Genomic DNA, 20,925 nt, shown 5'->3' on the forward strand with positions numbered 1-20,925 from the left:
TCCAGTTGCCGCAGTCACCAGAATTGCCACCGGCTGCCTCTGTGCCAGGAGGGTTCAGCCGAAGATGTATTGCTACCCTAGGCCAAAATAACCTTGTCCCTCTCTCTCTCTGCATTATCTTTAGTATGCTGTACATGTTCTTTTTCTCTGAGTGGGTGGGCGCATTTGAGGCTGTGCATGTGTAGGATCGTGTGCTTAAAAGCATGGCTTGCATTGTGACACCCCCCTCCCCAAACTGAGCTCTCCAACTAATCTTCCTCTGCAAAGATCTCCCGGGTAGCTAAGCAGATTGCAGGGTAACCGAAACAGCACAGCTAATTATGGAGGAGGATTACCTGCCTCCTGTGCGCCACTTACCTCTGTCCGTATTTGCTTCTATCTATAGCTGTCTCAGCCACACAGGGCCTTCTGCTTCCCTTCTGTGCAGTGCTGGGGAAAGGTTGTAGCTCAGCAGGAGAGCATATGCTTGGCATGCAGAAGGTCACAGGTTCAATCCCCAGGGAAGTTTATTTGGCACCTTCATTTTTGATCCCCTAGAAATCCAAACCTCCTTCTAAAATAGAGGGTGGCTAACCCATGGCCCTGGATCCACATATTATGGGACTCCAGCTCACATCTTCCTTAACTAGCAGAGCCCAATGGTCAGGGATTATGGGAGTTGTAGTCCAGCAGACACATAAAGAGCCACAGGTGAGCTGCCTCTTCTCTAAAATGCAAACCTTGGTGATGTTGCTGTCTTTCCTGCTGCCCTGTCATTCTCCACAATCCTTGGCAAGAGCTCCCTTCCTCCTCCTCCCAGCAAAAATGTCTTCCATTATTAAAGCCCCTACGTAAATTATTCAGGACTCCCTCGAAACCTTTTCACGCTGCCTGAAACGCCACGTCTGATGGAAGCTCTGCAGCTGCCAAAACCCTTCGCTATGCAATATGTAGGTGACCTGGACATAGGGGACTGATATTGAGCCAACAGAACCATATAAAGTGATAGCAGCAGTACTAGCAGTTCTCCAGGGGTGGGGGGAAACTGATCATGATGGATTACTTTTATATAAAAAGGTGGGGGCGCTTAAATAATTCCTAGCTAACTCCAAAGGCAGATCCTTGGTGAGAGTCTGTCTAGGGTTTGCACAATGGGCTGCAGTGAAGTTGCAGCAACAAGCACACCAGCTTGACATGAACAGGCTCTTCCTAGAGACCTCGATTTAACCACTTCTCAAATGCTTAACCTGATCACACTGGGATCTGCTTCAGTCTCCTGCAACTGTCCCTAAAATACATCACAGGAAAGTTCCAGTCATGCCACCCTGAATTATTTCACTCCCCATAGAGTGCCTATGGAAATCTGATTGCTCTCTTTTGAGAAACTACCCTAGTCCCTCTAACGCAGATTGAAATCCTTCTCAAGAGGCGCTGCCCATATGCTGTACTGTTGTTAAGTACCACACCATGCATTCACACCAAAGTTAGGACCACCAACTTTTTTTTGTTTTGTTTTCTCCAGCTCCTTTGCCTTTAACAACAGCCCAAACTGCACGCAGTAGCAGGTGATAACGCTGATCAGTATTCCATTAAAAGACTCCTCTACATACAAGCGCAGGAAGGGCTCAGAGACTGGAAACTACTACCAGATCTCTAGTCCTTGACAATTTCTAGTAAAGGCAGACTGCCAAAACCTTATGTGTGTAAACATGCTTACATAAGTCCTTACACACTTTCCGGCATCCTTTGCTCAGACGCATGTAACACTGAGACGATTAAATATGACTATCTATCTATTCCTCCCCTCCCCAATGCATTGTTATGCATGGGGCAAAGATTCCGACTAATCTAGGCTACTGAGTACAAAATCAGCATGTGGTGGTTATTTTGGGTGAATTGATCAAGAGAGAGAGAAAGCGTGTCTGTGGTGAAATAGCTGAAACCACACCAACCCACACCCTCCCATTCAGAAAAAAATACTGCATAAAGATGGAGCTGGGAGTGGGATAGACCATTCTGCTGCATAACAACAGGGGGAGGCTAGCTGCTTCTCCCCCCCTCGTCCCCCGCCCATTCCCCATTTTCCATTTGCAACTCTACTACTCAAGCCTTTGGTTCTCAGCTAGCAAGCTGCGCCCTCTGTGCTTTGCGCCGCTCTTTTGACGAGATGCTCTGAGCTGTGCTAATGGTCTATTGCCGTCCCTCCCTCCTGTAGACCCCCCCATTTGTTGAGGCCACAGTGGACTCTTCCCAAGCAGGTGGACAGCAGACTCTATAAATAGGGGTGGGTAGGGGCAAGTAGAGGCTGCATTGCAAAACAGCGCAGGAGGGGAGCGTGGGTTGTGTTTGTTCCGCTTATACACGCGTTTGCAGCCCCTCTGCTCGCTTTGCACAACTGTTTGGCCTCTCGCTGGGAGGAAGGGAAGAGGCGCGTGTCCTCTTATTAGATTCATGTTGCCCACGGAGGTCGGGGAATTGCTGGTCTCGCAGGGGATGGAATTCTGGACCAGCCCTGCCTCTTACGACGAAGTCAACGGGAACACGGAGCTGGCTGATAACACGGACTTGATATCCCAGGAGCTGGAGGAGGGTAAGAAGGCAGGGGGATAAACGGGAGGTAGGGTTGGGAAGAGAGGGCAACGCGGGTGCGAGGCTTGGGCTCGCAGATTGATCTTGCTGTCTCTGACCTTCAGTCTCCTTTGAGCTCCTGAAGATGTTTGTGAGCAGACGACCTGGCTTGGTGGTGGTGGGGAGATTGCAAAGCATTGTCCCTGGACCCAGGCGCTATATGGTAGGGATTGACGATGGGTTTCTGGTTTTGTTAAGATAAAAATTATCCACCTGTGTCCTGAGATGGAACAGAGTTATTGGAAGGCTTGCCTGTTAGTCTTTTACTTACTGGACTTACGCATCACTTTTTTTCCTCCCTTTACAAAATGTAAAGCGACTTACAATATAATGCAATGCAGAAATTAAAAGCGAGATGAAACCAAAGGAAAACTAAAAACAGTGATAGACGTTTAAAAAGCAGGCCAACAAATCCCAGCCACCCAGAGAGGCTGGAGTGTCTGGACCCTCCTATACCTGACTACAATAGATGGTGGGGCAGGTGTGTGTCTGGGAGAAGCTGGCAGTTACTGCCTGTAACCCACTTTTCTTCCAGAAGGTTATCAAGGAGGTGTGACTGTTCTTTCCTGCTTTCTGTAGGGCTGGCATTCCCAACCCCACCCAGGCTCGGCCCCTGTGGCTTCAGCATCCACCTGACACACACATGCAGGTGTGTGCTTTCTCCACCACTTCGTTGTCACGGCTGAAATAGCCTCCCCGGTTTTGCTTTTCAGGGATGCTCTTGAAGGCCCCAGGAGCGCAGCCAGTTTCAAGGGACAAAGCTGGCTCCCAGCTCGATGGTTTAAACCAGTTTGTTGGAGCTTGCCTCTTCAGGCTGAGAAAAGAACCCAGAAGTCCCAACTGACTCTCACTTTACTCCTCTGAGTCTTGTTGGTTTTATTTAGCATTGCACTTCTATCCCACTCACAACCATCCTGTGGGGGAGATTGTGTAGAGAAACAAGGCCTGGCTCAAGGTCACCCAAGTGGCCAAGTCAGGATTTGAACTCTGGTATCCCAGGTACTGGTTGGACACTCTAACCGCTACACTGACACCTTCCTCAGTTGGGAGTAGAGAGAAATCTAGAGTCTGGGATCACCATTGTAGGTAGATGGTCCGTCCTGCCTTTCAACAGGTGAATTAGATCAAATGACCTTTGCAGATTTTTCCATCTTAATTCCCACTTCCTTCTCTTCACCACCCACCAAAACAAAGCTGGAAGTGAAACTTCATGATATTTGGAGTTTAAGATCCCATGCAGACAGTTAAACAAAAATTATATGGGTGTGTGGCAATTCATGACTGTTTACTGGCATCTCATAGGGAGGAATGGGGCAAGGCCTGATAGTTTAAAGAGCTCTGGGAGTGTTTTTTTGGAGTGAGGGAGGAGGAGAATAGCTGTTTTCTTCCCCTCAGAGTTGCCTCTCTATTAAAATGACAAAGAAGCGTTCCTATTAGACCCTTGTTTAAATGTAATTAAGCATGGTGATTTTGAGGGGCTGGGTGGTCTTGTGTGAAAAACAATGAAATGTTTGTGTGAAAAACAATGAAATGTTTGAGGTGAGCAGAGGGTTCCCTGATCTATAGAGAGAGAAGTTTTGTAAATAAGAGTTTTAATTAACATTTCCTGTAGAAGGATATTGGTCCTCTAAAAGCAGGGTAATCAAGGACAAGAGACTTCGAAAAGGGAGGCGCTCTGTTTTCTGTTAAAAAATAAATGAGGCGTCTGAGGATCTGCACAATCTCTGGGCCTCCTATGTTCTTTCATACATGTTTGTATAGGAATAAGACCTGGCTTTGGGAGAAAAATGTATTATGCAGGATCACTTGCCAAGAGAACTGGGGACAGACTGCAGGTTCCTTTCGTTGTTGAATATATATACATTTTTTCCCCCTGTGTTCATATACAAAATTGTCATGTGTTCAATGGGACGCTGGGAGTTCAATAGAGCTGAATTCACATATGCCTCTCTCGATGACTCGCCATTAGATTTTTCTGCACCTGCACTTATGGCTGCCTTGTAGGAAAATAAATTATCTTGTGGTTGAAAGGATTCCAGGTGATGGGGGAGCACCGCCTTTGAAGTTTGAAATGCAATGGCTCGTTCCCGCATGCAGTGTCATGGTTGGGTTATGACCGAACCGTTGAACTTGCTTGTATGAACTTGGCTTCATATTATTTTTTCCATGGGTTTTTAATAAACTTGGGGGTGGGAATGTCCACTCGATGATTCATAGGAATGCTCTGCAAAAAGCAGGTGTCCTACCAATTGTGTGATGGTCCCTGGGCAGCATAAGGTAGAACAGCCTTGCAGATAAGACCAGGAAACTCACTAGTCGAAGTCTTGGGTAATTTGTCTGAATGTGCTGCATTGTTTGCTAGGTATTGTAGTGTATCAGCCTTGGTGTGACCAAGGCCCCTTGCACCTCCAGTAGTTTAGCATCACTGTTAGGTTTTAATAGCTGACTTCTTTCTTTCAATTGGTGCTGGCTGGTGTCCTTTGGGGACAGGTAGAGCAGAAGACAGGGAGAAGGTGGAGCTGGTGCAAATAGGGACTGGTAGGGTGGGAGGCAGGGAGACCAACAGTAGGGGGCGCCAGAGCTAATGCCACCACGCCCTGATTGGTTGCAAGAAAGAAGGCAGTCAGGTAGCGGCTGGCTGAGCCTGAGAGCAAACTCAGGTGGGTGGGGCAGGCTCTCATTCACTCTAATGCACCATCCTTCTCTGCTAATTTGATGGCATGCATGTGTAAGATTGGTTGCTCTTTTTGTGTGTGTGTAAGCTGCCTTGGCATTCTATCTATATCATCTATATATCTATATATATATATCTCAGACTACAATGTACTGTTATTATTTTCTAAAACATCATTGGGGACAGTGTTCATGAGATCAGCCAATATGCTCATACCTATGTAGGATCAATACGTAAACCAACATCCAAACAATTCTGTTCCCAGCTACATGTTTCCTCCTTTTCTTTGGGCCTTTTGTGTCTCAAGTCAACCTGCTTCGTGGGCCGAGATTTGGGTTGACCGTCTGGCTGCGAAAGGGATCAAGGATGCCTTCTTCCCCCATCCCATTTTGAAGTTTACCTCACAGTAGCTGCCCATTGTTTCATTTATCACTATTAAGCTCCTGGATTAAGGCCTAAAGGCCTTAATCCGAAAGCTCAATAAAGATAAATACTGATTATTTATCTTCCTTCTGAAGTATTGAGGGGGTATTTTCTCTCCAAGGTATTTCAGGACCGTTACAATGAGGGACAGGAGGACAATATTTCTGTTTTAGTGCTTATTGATTTACTTTTTATATATAGAGAAAATGTCGGTTTTATTGCTGTGTCCTGCCCTGAGATCACTTGACAGTGAAGGGAGGGAAGGAAGTTTTGTAAATAAACTAAAATAATGCTGCAACAGAAATTGATTTCCTTTTGGGGAGACCTAGTGGCTGTGTTTTTCTTGATGTTTAAGAATTCTAATTCTGCTTTATGTGGGGTGAGGGAGTCATTTTCCTTCCAGCACACTGACTCTGGGTTTGGGGCTGCAGTTTTTTTCCCCAGCTTGCTGTTCCTAAGCCTATTGAAAGTGTCCTGGCTTGCTTGAAATGTATGGTGTTTCGTTATCTTGTGCTGTGTACTATATAGATTATTTGGTGTGATGTATGCGGGGGCAGGAAGGATGTGTGAAGGATTTAGCCTGGAGGCAAGACTTGAACTTGTTGATCTGAGCTCTGTGGACCCATTGGAAGCCATATTCCACTGTGGCTGCAAGGATTTCACCTTGATGAAGTGCTTAAAAAACAATGTTATTCATTAATCACATGCCTTTCTTTCAGGCTTGGACAGTTTTCGAAATTTGCCAGGTGCATTTTGCAATTGCCATGGGTCCAAATGTGACCACATGAAAATCTCTGGATGCCTCGGTTGGGAAAACAAAACTGTCACCTAGAGGATCTGAAATATTTTCCTTGAAGCTTGAACTAGTTTTATTCTGGATTGTTTTGTTTCATGTTTTAATGTGTTGTAAACCACTTTGAGATTTGTTCCTTAAAATATAAAGAGGTATAGAAAGGAAATGAGCAATATTATCAATGTTCATCCAGCGGGGAGGCAAAATGGCAGCTGGACGTTCCATTGTGGTGACTGTAACCTAGGTTTAAGGTACCATTTGGCGCCAACTAACATACCCGAGTTTCTAGCATTGCTACCTGGTGATGCCAGGGATTGAACATTCCTGCATCCTCCTGCAGACTGAGTGGTGATCTATGGATCACGAGTATTGCCAGCACTCTGGTCCTTGTTCATCAGGTCTTATCTCTCCTGTGCACCAACCCCACCAGAAAGGGAGCGACTTGTAATAGCAAAATTGTCGGGAGCAGACATGTCTGAAAGCTGGGGGTGTACCAATGTTTTAGAGTAAATAATGGAAGCTGCCTGATACGTGTAACGAACCACCCTTTGACAACAGGGTGCTCTCGATGCGCTAGCTATAATGTGTAAACCAGCCTTTCTGATGGAGGGCAAAAAATGGAAGGGGATAAAAGTGAAGCCTTTTATTAACATGCCCCTAAAGACTTCAGCTTTGGAAATCGCACTAGCAACAGCGCTTCACATGCCTTGCACTTAGTGATCCTCACCACACCCCTGCAAAGTAGGTCAGAACTGCTTACTTTAATGTTACGGCTTAGAAGAGGAGGCTGCCTGATGTGTTTTCAAAGGGAGCATATTTTGTAATGCTAGACCCGGAAAGACTGGAATGTCTGAATCCTTAAAATCTTGGACACTGACTTATTTCCTATGTTTGTGGTACAGAAGTGAAGGATTTGGTAGAACTGCAAGTCCATGCTGGCTATGCAGGGGAATAGCTAGGTGAACAAGGGCCACGGGCAACTGCGCAGCTGGCTTGTTTATCCCTGCTCTGCTGGAATTCATGCTCCAATTATTTCCAATTATGGCTCACATGGATGATGAGGTGCCAAAGGGAGGGGGTCCCCGTATGGCACGAAGGGGGCTGGGCAGGCGGGCAGGCAGGACCATCATGGCGTCTCCCCGCTGTGCAGACATGCCACTAGGCACGCACGCAAGAAAGGAGGCGGGGTTAGCTGGCTTGAATGGCAGCTGGGCAGGGAAGGACTGGACGTCCCGCCTGGCTGGGGGGGAGGGAGTGGACAGGGATCATAACCACTTTGACTGTGGCTCGACTCCATTGCGTAACAGCCTCATCCGAGAAGTGCATAATGGGATTTGATGTCGTCTCCGATAGTTCCAGCTAACCTACTTTCCTTGCGTCAGACGGACGTGGCTGGGAACAGATAGGCTTAGCTCTGCAGGGCAATGATCTGCAGTTGCTTGAACCCAACAGCGTAAGGGTGAGAAGCCGAGGTGAGCAGGAGGACTTATTTGGGACCGTGGCTCTGAGGGAAACTTTCAGAGCGCCTTCTGGATCTCTGGCGTCCCCTTGCTTGAACATTTCTCTGCTCCCTTTATTTCAGACTACAGTGGTACCTCAGGTTACATACGCTTCAGGTTACAGACTCTGCTAACCCACAAATAGTACCTCGGGTTAAGAACTTTGCTTCAGGATGAGAACAGAAATCGTGCTCTGGCAGCGTGGCGGCAGCAGGAGGCCCCATTAGCTAAAGTGGTGCTTCAGGTTAAGAATAGTTTCAGGTTAAGAACGGACCTCCGGAACAAATTAAGTACTTAACCCGAGGTACCACTGTATTAGCACAGTGCACAACTCCTGTTGGAACGGTTGCAGGGGCAAAAGCCCCCAAGCAGGGCAACGTGGTTCCTGGATCTTAGATCTCGATTTGATCCAGTGGAATGTGAAATATTCGTTCCCCCCCACCTACAGCAGATTGTGCTTGAACAAAATGGAAATTTAGAGGCAACTGTTTACATTCGATTTCCTAGTGGGATGGGTCGTATCTCTGAGGTGGGTCACATGGTTTGGCTGAATAAGGTCTCAGGTGGAACCCTGGTGTTTCCAGGCAAGGCAGCGAATCACTCCTGTCAGTCTGCATGGGCCGGAGGTAGCCAATGTGTTTTCCTCCACATGTGGTTGGACTCCAGCTGCCATAATCCCTAGCCATTGGTCATGCTGGGAGTCAGGAGACCAACGTCAGCAAGACAACAACTATCCTTGATATAGACAATATTGAGGTGGATGGATCAGTGGTTTAACTACGCATAAGGCAGCTTCCTAATACAGCCGAGATCTAGGCCCTCAAGCTACAGTTCCCCCATCAGCTTCACCCAACATGGCCGACATCCAAGAATAATGGAAGTTCTCCGCCATTGTGGAGAAGGTTTCTCCAGAGTTCCCTAACTACCTACTTCACGCATGACCTTGAGTGCCTTTTAGAAACAAAACAGTTTACTATTGTGCTGAAAATTTTGGAGAGTAGGTTGAATCACATTGGATGAAGCATTCATCATAAAGGCGCTTCAGCCCAACAGAGGCCATTGTGGAAACATATTCTTTTTGTTTTCTTCTGACAAACATATGTTGAATTCTTCCTGTCCCTCATTAACATACATCCACAGGGTGGATAAAAATAAATGTTGTTTTTTTAAGGTTTTTTTTTATTTAAATCAGATTTTTTTGATTTACATTGGATTTCTAAAATAAAATGCTTTTGGAGGAAAAATCTTTCTAAAGATAGTTTTCTATTTACGTTACATTATAGTCCAAAGGCTATTCAGCAGGAAATAAGGATTTGTTTTAAGTTTTTCATGTGTGCTAAAATTCAACAAACATTATACATTATACATATGCTATAATGTTACTGTTTTAATTAAATAAATTGTTTAAATTGTTTTTAAGGAAATGATTATTTTTCTCCTTCCAGTAAAGTACAGCAGAAAAGTTGTCCCAATATTAACAGTTAACTTATTAAACCTCACAATAATTTCATAATTATCTGTCAATGTATTTCTAATAGTATAACCGAACCAGCAATTTTTTATATAACTGTGAAAACTACTCTGAAAATTTATTATTCCAAAAATGAAACCTTCATCTGGTTGTAAATATTAAGATAATACCAGCAAGAATGAGTCTTCCTGTAAAAAAGAAAGAAAAAAGAATTCAATCAAGTCTTACTGACTAGTGATTTAAATCATGATTTAAATTGATTTGATTTCAATCAAACCCACCCTGTACTTCCATAAGACGCCACACTTATAGATAACCATTTTGTAATTGACATCCTGTTGTCGGTCCCTTTCGGTGGCTCTGCTGCACAGTTATTGGCTTTAAGAGGGGAGAGAGGTCACTTCTTTCAGTCTCTTGTATTTGGAGATGTCAGATTTTCCCTTGCAAAGAAAGACCATGAAGCCAACCTCTGTTAAGGAGCCTTGGGCAAAAGGTGTGTGTGGGGAAGTGATGCAAATCTGATTGGAACTGACACTGCCCTTAGAGAGAGGCTAAATAGGGCAAGATTGACTCTGTAGAGGAGCTTGTTTGAGCACCGGAAATGTCTCCTTCAATCCCATCTTGGCCTGGCCGTGTTTTTCCTTTTCTTCTCTTTTCCAGCTCGAGACAACGTGCATTTCACTTAACACCAACACGCTTCTGCTTCGGAACGGGACGTTACTTGTCCCTGCCAGGAACCAAATTTAGTAAATGCAATTTATACCATCTACTTGGCCCTTAGGCTAGAGCGGAGTATTTTCACACACTGCATTATAAAAACACCTTTGAAGCATTTCTTGTGTTGTATGTGAATATTGTTAACTGGGGGCTGGAAAGTGGGAAGAGAGCAGTTTATAAATGGAGCAAGTCTTCTGGCCTACGTAGCTGACATTGTTGTGTTACAGATGTGAGGGAATGAAAAAGGTAATTGTTACCTGGAAAAAGCTTAGGATCTGGAAAACCTGGGTTCAAATTCCCGTAGTCTTGAGGGTTCACTGAGTGGTTTTAAGCAAGCAGAGAAAGCGGGAGTGTCTGTGACTGTTACTCCTTGCAGAAAACCGGTTTCCTGTAGTGCAAGTTTTACAGCCACAAGCCCTTTTTTTGAGCTGCATGGTCTTGGCTAAAGAGGTGGAAATGTGGTTTGGGGTGAGTGTGTGTATGCTGTTATTGTTGTTAAAAAATAATTCAAAGGACAAAATCAACCTTCTAAGTTGAAACAAATGAGACAGGCAATGCAGCTGGCACAATACTGGCATAATGCTAGCAGAATGCTTGACTCTGTTGTTTTCACAATAAATTTGTGCGCTAAGCTTTGGGGAGTGTTCCCTCCTCCTGGAATAAAAGTTATCTCATGGCTGGGTGTGTTCTATGCCAGCACCGAAAAACGACTGATGATGACGACTATTATTAACAACAGAATTCAGCATTCTGCAAATCTCCACTTTCATGATTTAGTTGTAAGTCTCTGCCCATAATGGCTGAAAACATATGCTTTGAATAGTATGGGAGGTGCCTGCTGAACAGGGGTGATGATGGTGCAAGTTTCTTAAAAAACTTGTGTCATCGCACAAATTTGCATTATATTTGCACCTGCTTCTTTGTAAGTGTGAATGCAGATTTGGGCTGAATTTCAGACTTGTGGGGTGGAGGGAACCTCAAACTCTGGCTGTTGTTGTCAGGGCATAGGAGCCAACTCCTGGGGCTAAGGGGGCTTTGTCCCCACCTGTGGGTTAAACCACAGAGCCTAGGACTTGCCAATCAGAAGGTCGGCGGTTCGAATCCCCACAACGGGGTGAGCTCCCGTTGCTTGGTCCCTGCTCCTGCCAACCTAGCAGTTCGAAAGCACGTCAAAGTGCAAGTAGATAAATAGGTACCGCTCTGGCGGGAAGGTAAACGGCGTTTCCATGCGCTGCTCTGGTTCGCCAGAAGCGGCTTAGTCATGCTGGCCACATGACCCGGAAGCTGTACGCTGGTTCCCTCGGCCAATAAAGAGAAATGAGCGCCGCAACCCCAGAGTTGGCCACGACTGGACCTAATGGTCAGGGGTCCCTTTACCTTTACCTTAATAAAATATTTGAGGGGGCCGAACCACCCTAAAAATGATGGGCATTGCCATTCAAATGGTGTGTGTGTGTGTGTGTGTGTGTGTGTGTGTGTGTGTGTGTGTGTGCCGCATCATGTGATCAATTATATGTGGCAGGGCTTACCTGCCCCCCCAATATTTTATTCAAGTTGGCACCCTTGTATCAGGGCTTGCTCTGAAGAGCAATAACAGGCTTTTCTGAGCCCAGTGAATTGGATGTGGATTAGGCCCTCAGCCTTGCCTGAAATCTGTTGGCCACAACAGCTTGAGTACATATCAAACAAGCCTGGGCAAGTAAAGATTGCACATGTCTTGGGGGTCTCACTGGCACTCTGGTATGCAGTATGCCCAACAGCACTGTAAGCAAAGGTTGTTTTTTTAAAAGATCGTTTGTGTTTGTGAGTGTGTTTTCAGTAGACTTTCTTCTGGTGAAGGGGATAGATAGCACAGCAGCTGAGCCACTGCTTTGCATGCAGAAGTCTCAGGTTTAATCCCTGGTATCTCCAACCTCTTGCCTAATATCCTGGAGAGGTGCTGCCGGCTAGTGTCCACAGCGCAGAGCTCACTGGAACAATGCTCTGATTCGGTATAAGGCAGCTTCAGGCTAGGACCCTCGTACCTACGGGACCGCCTCACCCGGTATGCCCCACGGAGAGCCTCAAGGTCCATAAATAGCAACACCCTAGTGGTCCCAGACCCTAAGGAAGTTAGATTAGCTTCAACCAGAGCCAGGGGTTTTTCAACACTGGCTCCGGCCTGGTGGAACGCTCTGCCTCACGAGACCAGGGCCCTGCAGGATCTGATTTCTTTCCGCGGGGCCTGTAAGACAGAGTTGTTCCGCCTGGCCTTTGATTTGCAGCCAATTTGATTCCCTCCCCCTCTTTCTTTTTTCTTTTTCCTTTCTCCTCCTGTGATGCTGCTGCACTTTAATATTTTAATGTTTCAATATTTTAATATATTTTAATCTTGTTGTTGTATTCATTGCAACAACAAGTTGTATTCATTCAACTTGTTTTTATTATTGCTTGTTAGCCGCCCTGAACCCAGCCTTGGCTGGGGGGGGGGCGGGGTATAAATAAAAATTATTATTATTATTATTATTATTATTATTATTATTATTATTATTATAGAATGAATTAAAGGTGCCTCAAGACTCACTTTTTTGCAGGAGGGATATAACTGCATTTCCAAACTTCAGGTTTGCACCTTTGAAGTGGAATAATGAAGGACTCTATTGCCCTAGTGCAACAAACCCACTTTAAAAAAATGACCGGACTATTTGCTGCATGGAAATGCTGATGGGGTGTGTGTGTGAATGAACGATTGACTGAAAGACACACAAACACCCCAAAAGCAAATTGGGACGAATGCAGGATGAATGTTCGTTATCGTGCAACTGCCCCGTACGGATGCTCAGTAAAGGCTGGATATGGTCTGACCTCGTTGTAAGCTATGCACAAAAAAATCAGGGTGCATGTTGAACAATCAGGCCATCTTGAGGGGCCCTAACTTTTGCAAACTTAAGAAGATGCATGCAAAATATGTTTAATGTTCATAATTCATACGAATCATAGAATTCAGATTTACTTTGTTTAGGATTTTGCTCTTTGATCTTGTTGCTTTGTAGCATGAGGTACACTGCCCTAAGTTCTTCCTGCCTTAACAGGATTACTGATGTAGAGATGTCAACTAACTCTTTCCCCCCCTCTCTCTTTTCCCACAGTGCTCTGTTCTGAGCGGGTTAGCAGGATCACTAAGACCTACCATGACATAGATGCCGTCACCAGCCTCCTAGAAGAGGTAACCTTCCTTTGCTACTGACTATTTGAAGCTCAAACACTGTGCCAAGTCCTGTTCAAGTCATATAGTGGAGTAGGAGAGGTGAAAGAAAAAAATGTATACATGTATAGAAAAATGATGTATAGATGGTATTTAACTCCAACTAAATTAGCTAAGGGGACGCAGGTGGCTCTGTGGGTTAAACCACAGAGCCCAGGACTTGCTGATCAGAAGGTTGGTGGTTCGAATCCCCACAACGGGGTGAGCTCCCGCTGCTCGGTCCCTGCTCCTGGCAATCTAGCAATTCGAAAGCACGTCAAAGTGCAAGTAGATAAATAGGTACCACTCTGGCGGGAAGGTAAACGGTGTTTCCGTGCGCTGCTCTGGTTTGCCAGAAGCGGCTTAGTCATGCTGGCCACATGACCCAGAAGCTGTACGCCGGCTCCCTCGGCCAATAAAGCGAGATGAGCACTGCAACCCCAGAGTTGGCCATGACTGGACCTAATAGTCAGGGGTCCTTTTACCTTTACCTAAATTAGCTAAAATGTATAGAATGAGAAATAAGAATTGTTGGAAATGTAATGCTAAAGAAGGGGATTTTTACCATATGTGGTGGACATGCGATAAAGTTAAACTATTTTGGGAAAATATTTATAATGAGTTTAAAAAAATGTTTAGGTATATCTTCCCAAAAAACCCTGAAGCATTTCTGTTGGGTATGATAGGAGAGGAAATACCAAAAGTCGACCAGAAATTGTTCATGTATGCCACTATGGCAGCTAGAACTTTATTAGCCCAAAAGTGAAAACAGCAAGAATTACCGACTGTTGAAGAATTGCAGATGAGGATGATGGACTATGCAGAATTGGTAAAGCTAACGGGGAAAATCCGAAACCAGAGTGACCAAGTGTTCCAGAGAGAGTGGAGTAAATTAATTCAGTATATAGACAATCATTGTAAACATATAAAGACACTAGCAGGATTGAGATAAACCTCACAATGTTTAATAGAAGGAAACTTCTACATGTGCTTAAAGACTAAAATAATATTAAGGGAAAAAGCTAGAACTGAGATGGTAGAAATGTGTGGAAATATGATGTAGGTATACAAAAACCAGACGATGGGATGGAGGGAAGTTGAGTGGCTCAGTAGAGCTAAAAATTTGTAAAAGGAAATAAGATGTTATATTAATGTTAAAAATGGAAAACCAATAAAATATATATAAAAAGAAAGAAATCACATCTGGCAATCAATGTGCCCCTTTAGTTTCAAATAGCACATGGGTAGATGAGTCTAAAAAGCCCAGGACACAAATTTTCACATGCCCATCTAGCAGCTATGGTGGGTCATTTACCAGAAGTAATGTATTCAGCGTTTACTCTGGAGGTGTATACTCAATTCTGACCAAACTAAGCCTTCTGATGTATATTTTAATCTAGGAGGCTTAGTGCTCTGACATAGCTCAGTTGGTACAGCATGAGACTCTTAATCTCAGGGTCATGGGTTCAAACCCCACATTGGGCAAAATATTCCTGCATTGCAGGGGCTTGGACTACAGGGTTCTCCTGCTCCCTTCCAATGCTACGATTCTACAGCTCAACCTACCCATGAAACCCAAGGGGCACATTGGTTGCCGGAGGTGAAATATATTTGCATTATGTTTAGCTCTCCTACCCCACTAATAGAAGTGATGGCAGTCCCCAATAGATGGATAAAGTCAGCTGGCTATTCAACAGTCAGGAAAAGTCCCCCAAGAAGGATCTTGATTTGGAGTGGCATGGGCAAGAAGGGAGTAATAATAATAATAATAATAATAATAATAATAATAATAATAATAATTTATTATCTATAAATTATTGTTTGACCAAACTGCGGGAGGCAGTGGAGGACAGAGGTGCCTGGCGTTCTCTGGTCCATGGGGTCACAAAGAGTCGGACACGACTAAACGACTAAACAACATTATCTATACCCCACCCATCTGGCTGGGCTTCCCCAGCCACTCTGGGCGGCTCTCAACAAAATATTAAAAAGACAATAAAGCATCAAACATTAAAAACTTCCCGAAACAGGACTGCCTTCAGATGTCTACTAAAAGTCAGATGGTTGCCTTCAGATATCTTCTAAAAGTGGGTTAGTTCTTTATCTCCTTGACATCTGATGGGAGGGCGTTCCACAGGGTGGGCACCACTACCGAGAAGGCCCTCTGCCTGGTTCCCTGTAACTTGACTTCTCGCGGTGAGGGAACCGCCAGAAGGCCCTCGGTGCTGGACCTCAGTGTCTGGGTAGAACGATGGGATTGGAGACACTCCTTCGGATATACTGGACTGAGGAGCTCTTGAAAAGTGGATGTTTCAGAATCAAATTTCAGCAGGCAGCATGGAGCAGGGAAGGGAGAAGGAGGAGGCGAGAAGCCTGCTCTGTTATAACTGCTCCTGTGCTTCCCCCCCATCCCCACAGAAGGAGCATGACCTGGAGCTAGCTGCCCGCATAGGACAATCGCTGCTGAAGCAGAACCGGAGCCTGTCGGAACGCAACGAACTCTTGGAAGAACAGCTTGAATTGGCAAAGGAAGAGGTGAGGAAGCCCAATACGGTATCTGTTGCTGACCAGGGAGGAAGCTAACGCTACGTACGCGTACATGAAACGCAGGGAGTTTGTTTGCCCCCACCCCACCCTACTCGGGTTGGATAGAAAGTGGAGAGATAAGCTGAGGGCTGGGAGAAAAAGTGAGCTGGTTGTGTGTATGGCAGTAAATGCAGGAAGGCTGCGTGCAGGGAATATTTTTCTGTTGGGTGCATAGGGTATAGGGCGGTGCTTCTCAAGCTTGAGTCCCCAGCGGTTGTTGGGACTACAACTCCCATCATCCCTGACCACTGGTCCTGCCAGCTAAGGATGATGGGAGTTGTAGTCCAACAACTGCTGGAGACCCAAGTTTGAGAAACGCCGGTCTGTGAGCTGCAGCCAGCTGAAGTTTATTCAGAATAGGACCACTGAAATTAACGGAGCTAAGTTGGCCATGTCGGTGGGTCTGCTGTTGAGTAGAACTAGCATTGGTTACGATGCTGTAATTTACAGCAAGGGCGAGGACCCTCAGGCGTAGAGGCCAAAGGTGAGCTCCAGGCCTCTCTATCCAGCCCTTAGGACTCTCCCTAAGGGCCCGCCCCTCACCAACTCTAATTTGCACCCTCCTTGAGTTCTTTTGCTTGGCTGGAATGTGTCCTTGAACTGTAATAAGGCCTCTTGTTTGCCTGGATGGAGAGATGGGTGTCTGTGTATTAAAACTTCTGACTTTGCATGGCTGGAATGTAGCCTCCTCAATGAAGATAGGATGTATAGCTCAGTCAGTAGAGCATTGGCTTATTAATCTCAAGGTTGTGGGTTCAAGTCCCAAGCTGGGCAGAAGATTCCTGCATCAAACGGGGTTTAAGCAGATGACCCTTTTAGTCCCCTCTGATTCTTTGCTGTGCTCAATTTTGCCTCTGATACCATTGGTGTGCAGTCCCTGGAAAGTTGTCCACAAGGGAATGCAACCTTTGGGGCCTAAAAATGCCCCCCACCTCTGAACTACTATAAGATCTGAAGTTAAGGGGTAGAAGGGCTTTCAGATTAGAAGGTTTAACTTCTGCTTTTTTCTTCCATGGGACCCATTGTGCCTCTTCTCTCTCCCCCTCCCCACTTCAAGATAGCTCAGCTTCGCCATGAGATATCAATGCGGGACGAGCTTCTGCATCTGTACACCAACAGCACAGAAGAGAGCGAGCCGACCTCTGCCACCTCCACTCCGTGAGTATCTCAAGCTGGGGTGGAAGGGGAGACCTTCTGCACAAGTCAAACCGTGTAATTTCTGCTGCCGTCCTCCTGGCGAGGCCCTCCAGTGGCCGCAGCTGACTGCCCATCTTCCCCATGTAGTGAGATGAATCTGTAGTGAGACCAATCCATTGTGGGACGAGGAGAAAGAAACCCCACCTAGAGTCTTCGGAAATTCTGCAGTGTACATCGTTCACGCCAGCAGATCCGAAAAATAGCTAGCATCTCCCCTGTGCTTTTCTCTAATTGCATTAAATGCAAAATTAAAACAGGAAGAGCCATCTGTTTCTAACACGGAGCTGTTGTTCTTCATTTAACCACCAGGTGGTGTGAGAGATGCAATGGCCTTGCGGGCGAAGGGGGGGGAGGAAGCCGGAAGAAATACCGTATTTACTCAAATCTAAGGCTCACCTTTTTGGGCCAAATTACTTTGCGAAAACTAAGGTGCGCTTTAGATCCGATGGCACATTTACATTCGCCAGCAAATACTTTCTTTGGATTCAAGGTTCTGAAAATGGAGGTGCGCATGAGATTCGATGGCACGTTAGGTAAAGGGACCCCTGACCATTAGGTCCAGTCATGACCGACTCTGGGGTTGCGGCGCTCATCTTGCTTTATTGGCCGAGGGAGCCGGCATACAGCTTCCGGGTCATGTGGCCAGCATGACTAAGCCGCTTCTGGTGAATCAGAGCAGCGCACGGAAATGCTGTTTACCTTCCTGCTGGAGCAGTAGCTATTTATCTACTTGCACTTTGACGTGCTTTTGAACTGCTAGGTTGGCAGGAGCACGTTAGACTAAAGTAAATACAGTACTACAGTTCTCATGGTTGAACTTGAACTTGGGTGTTCCTCGCCCAACAATATCTTTTCTAGCTACATTGCCACTCACCTCAACTCCTGTGTTGTTGTTGCTATTATTATTATTATTATTTATTTATACTGCCCTTTATCAAAAGATCCCAGGGCAGTGTCCAACAATAAAATCACATTACAAAGCACCAATAATAAAAGGCACAATAAGAGGCAGCATAATAATAACAGCAACAACAGCCACCTACTCCCCCAAGCTTTAAAAGGCAATAGATTATTTAATGGCTAAAGGCCTGGGTAAAGAGGAATGTTTTTGCCTGGTAGCTAAAGGCATGTCATGATGGCTCCAGGTACTCCAACCATCTGCAAAACACCTCTTTCACCACTCTGTGATTGTATCCAGGCCAGATCCAAGCTAGGAGTAGGCCAGCAGAAGACTCTCCAGGTCAGAAGGCCTGGCTGCTGGGCGAGATTGAGCCCTGCAGTATCTCTGTTTCTAGAAATGAAACATTAATTCCAGGAGCCATCTCAGGCCACTGCTGTCTCCCCTCCCCTCTGCTCTTCTCATGACTACATCTCTTCCCCCCCCCCAACAGGTTGCGGAGGAATGAATCTGCCCTCTCTTTGCAGCAGTGTTTTCAGTATGACACCTTACAGCAGAAGCTCAAAGGGCTGGAGGAGGAGAACCAGAAACTGCGGACAGAGGTGAGGTTCTGAGCTGGGCTGGGCTGGGCTGCAGGTATATATGATGTGTATGTGAATTGTCTTCTCTATCTCATTGTCTGGTGATTAAGGAAAGACACTCAGCACATGCTCAGATGCTTTCACTCAGTTGTATTAACGAGCTGAAATCCTAGAATCTGAATTGGAGCTCAAAAATCATGCAGCGTCTAGCACAGGGTGTATTGCGATTGCTACAACAGGCAGGAAAATAATTAAGTGGTCTGTGAAGACCGCCAGCCATTTTGAAGTGGTTGATGGGGGGGGGGGCATAAAAAAGCTCAGGAACCACTGTCTTAGAAGGTTTTAGGTGCATTATCTTCCAGAGGGCTGCTACCTTTTCACAACGTCTTGGTGTAATATAAAGATATATGTCTGTCTCTTTGCACCCAGGTCACAAGCATTGCCACGGAAACCTCTCAATATGAGGAACAGGAGCAGAAGCTGATGATTGACTGCGTGGAGCAATTTTGTAGGTTCTTAATTTGGGGCAGGGAGCTTGAAATTAAAGTCCTATTAATAACAATAGAAGGTTGCTTTCAGGCATAATTCCAGGACTGGAGGGGTGATATTGCGGGGGGGGGGGGGTTCTGGTGGGGTGGGGAGGCAAAGAATAACCCAGTACTCTGTATCTGCTCTGACCTGCTTCTGCTCTGGAATTAAGTTTTAAAACAGTCCTCTATTATTTGTCTCTGTGTGTGAGAGAGGAGGTGTTTGTGTGTGTGCGAGGGCCCCCCCACATATTGACACATGTGTCTTGCCCTGCCCTCTTCTGGCATGTAGCCCTCGGAGGGTTGGCAAAGAGGGAATATGGCTCTTGGTATAAACAAACAAAGAAAGGTTCCCCATCCCTGCTATACACACTTACCTGGGAGTAAGTCCCCTTGAGCTCAGTGGCCCTGCTTCTGAGTAGATACACGTAGGAGCACATAGCAAGAGGTTCCATTAAAACACATTCATGCATCCTTTTCTCAAAGGAGCACAGGGTGACACACACGACTCTCCCCCTCTTCACTGAATCCCCACGACAACCCTGTGAGGTAGATTAGGCTGACAGGCAGGGACTGTCTCAAATACTTGAGGTGTGGGGCATATATGAAAGAAGGTGGCTTTTGACGTGAGAAAGGGCGGCTTAAAATGACCTCTGATTACAGATGTTCCTGACTTTCATGGATGCTTAAGGAAGGTGGGGCACACTAATAATAATAATAATAATAATAATAATTTATACCCTGCCCATCTGACTGGGGTTTTCCCAGCCACTCTGGGCGGCTCCCAACATAATATTAAAAACACAATAAAACATCAAACATTAAAAACTTCCCTAAACAGGGGCTGCCTTCAGATGTCCTCTAAAAGTCAAATAGTTGTTTATCTCCTTGACATCTGATGGGAGGGCATTCCACAAGGAGGGTGCCACTACCGAGAAGTCCCTCTGCCTGGTTCCCTGTAACCTCACTTCTAGCAGTGAGGGAACCGCCAGAAGGACCTCAGAGCTGGACCTCTGTGGGACAAAACATGTACTGGGGCAGCGGAGGGTGGGTGGAGTGGGCTGGGGTGGCAGAAAGCTTTGCCCCACTTTCTGGTCTGCTGGATCCTGCTGTGGGCATATTGGAAGCTCCATCCTGGTGTGTTGCATGCTGCTGGTGTCTCTTGAGTTGTAATGATCCTGTGTGTCTCTTCCTACAGCGGATGCTAGTCGAGAAGTGGTCCTGCTCTCCGAGGAGCTGGCCCGCAAGACGGAGGACACGGCACGGCAGCAGGAGGAGATCAGCCAGCTGCTGGCGCAGATTGTGGAGCTGCAGCAGAAGTGCCGCGCGGTAAGCATAAAGCAAAGGGCCGGTTGGGGCCAGAATGGGCACCCAGAGTGCACCCAGAAACAAGGCTGCTCCTTTGTGAAGTCAAGGGTGCCTCAGGGAGGTGGGTGTGATACAAGGGAACATTCCTGGCATATCTAGGAAGTCAAGATGAGCAGCTCTGTGTTGCAGTGGATGTGTCAATGTGTTCAGCACTCCCTTTAATTAAAAAACAACAACCAATTAAACTCTTGGATTATGCCAAAATGGCAAGTGACCAGGAAGCTCAGGAAACAAGAAGACTGAATGAATGAATGAATGAATGAATCTTCATTTGCATCAGCCATCAGCCATGGCAATAAAACAACAATACAACAGACAAAGAATAGAAGTAAACAGTTATATAAAATATATCTTAAGGTTT

At 45.8% G+C, this 20,925-nt stretch overlaps 1 protein-coding gene across 4 annotated transcripts in view; it reads left to right on the forward strand.

Moving 5' to 3' along the window:
- Nucleotides 1-2,082: 2,082 nt before the first annotated feature.
- Nucleotides 2,083-20,925, forward strand: part of LOC309355094 (trafficking kinesin-binding protein 1-like) — a 33,483-nt gene continuing 14,640 nt past the window's right edge. For 2 of the 4 annotated variants that reach the window (XR_014162412.1, XR_014162413.1), the window contains exons 1-7: nt 2,085-2,569; nt 13,313-13,389; nt 15,826-15,942; nt 17,051-17,151; nt 18,582-18,690; nt 19,099-19,177; nt 20,395-20,525. Coding sequence is in view for 1 of the 4 variants with exons in the window: in XM_081885599.1 (XP_081741725.1) it covers nt 2,431-2,569; nt 13,313-13,389; nt 15,826-15,942; nt 17,051-17,151; nt 18,582-18,690; nt 19,099-19,177; nt 20,395-20,525 (753 nt within the window). In the remaining 3 variants the exon portion in view is untranslated. Of the gene's footprint in view, nt 2,570-13,312; nt 13,390-15,825; nt 15,943-17,050; nt 17,152-18,581; nt 18,691-19,098; nt 19,178-20,394; nt 20,526-20,925 lie in introns of all 4 variants that reach the window. The other 2 variants (XM_081885599.1, XR_014162411.1) reach the window with 2 other exon arrangements.

This window comes from Podarcis melisellensis (genome assembly GCF_964234715.1).
Source record: "Podarcis melisellensis genome assembly, chromosome: 13".
Lineage (NCBI taxonomy): Eukaryota > Metazoa > Chordata > Lepidosauria > Squamata > Lacertidae > Podarcis > Podarcis melisellensis.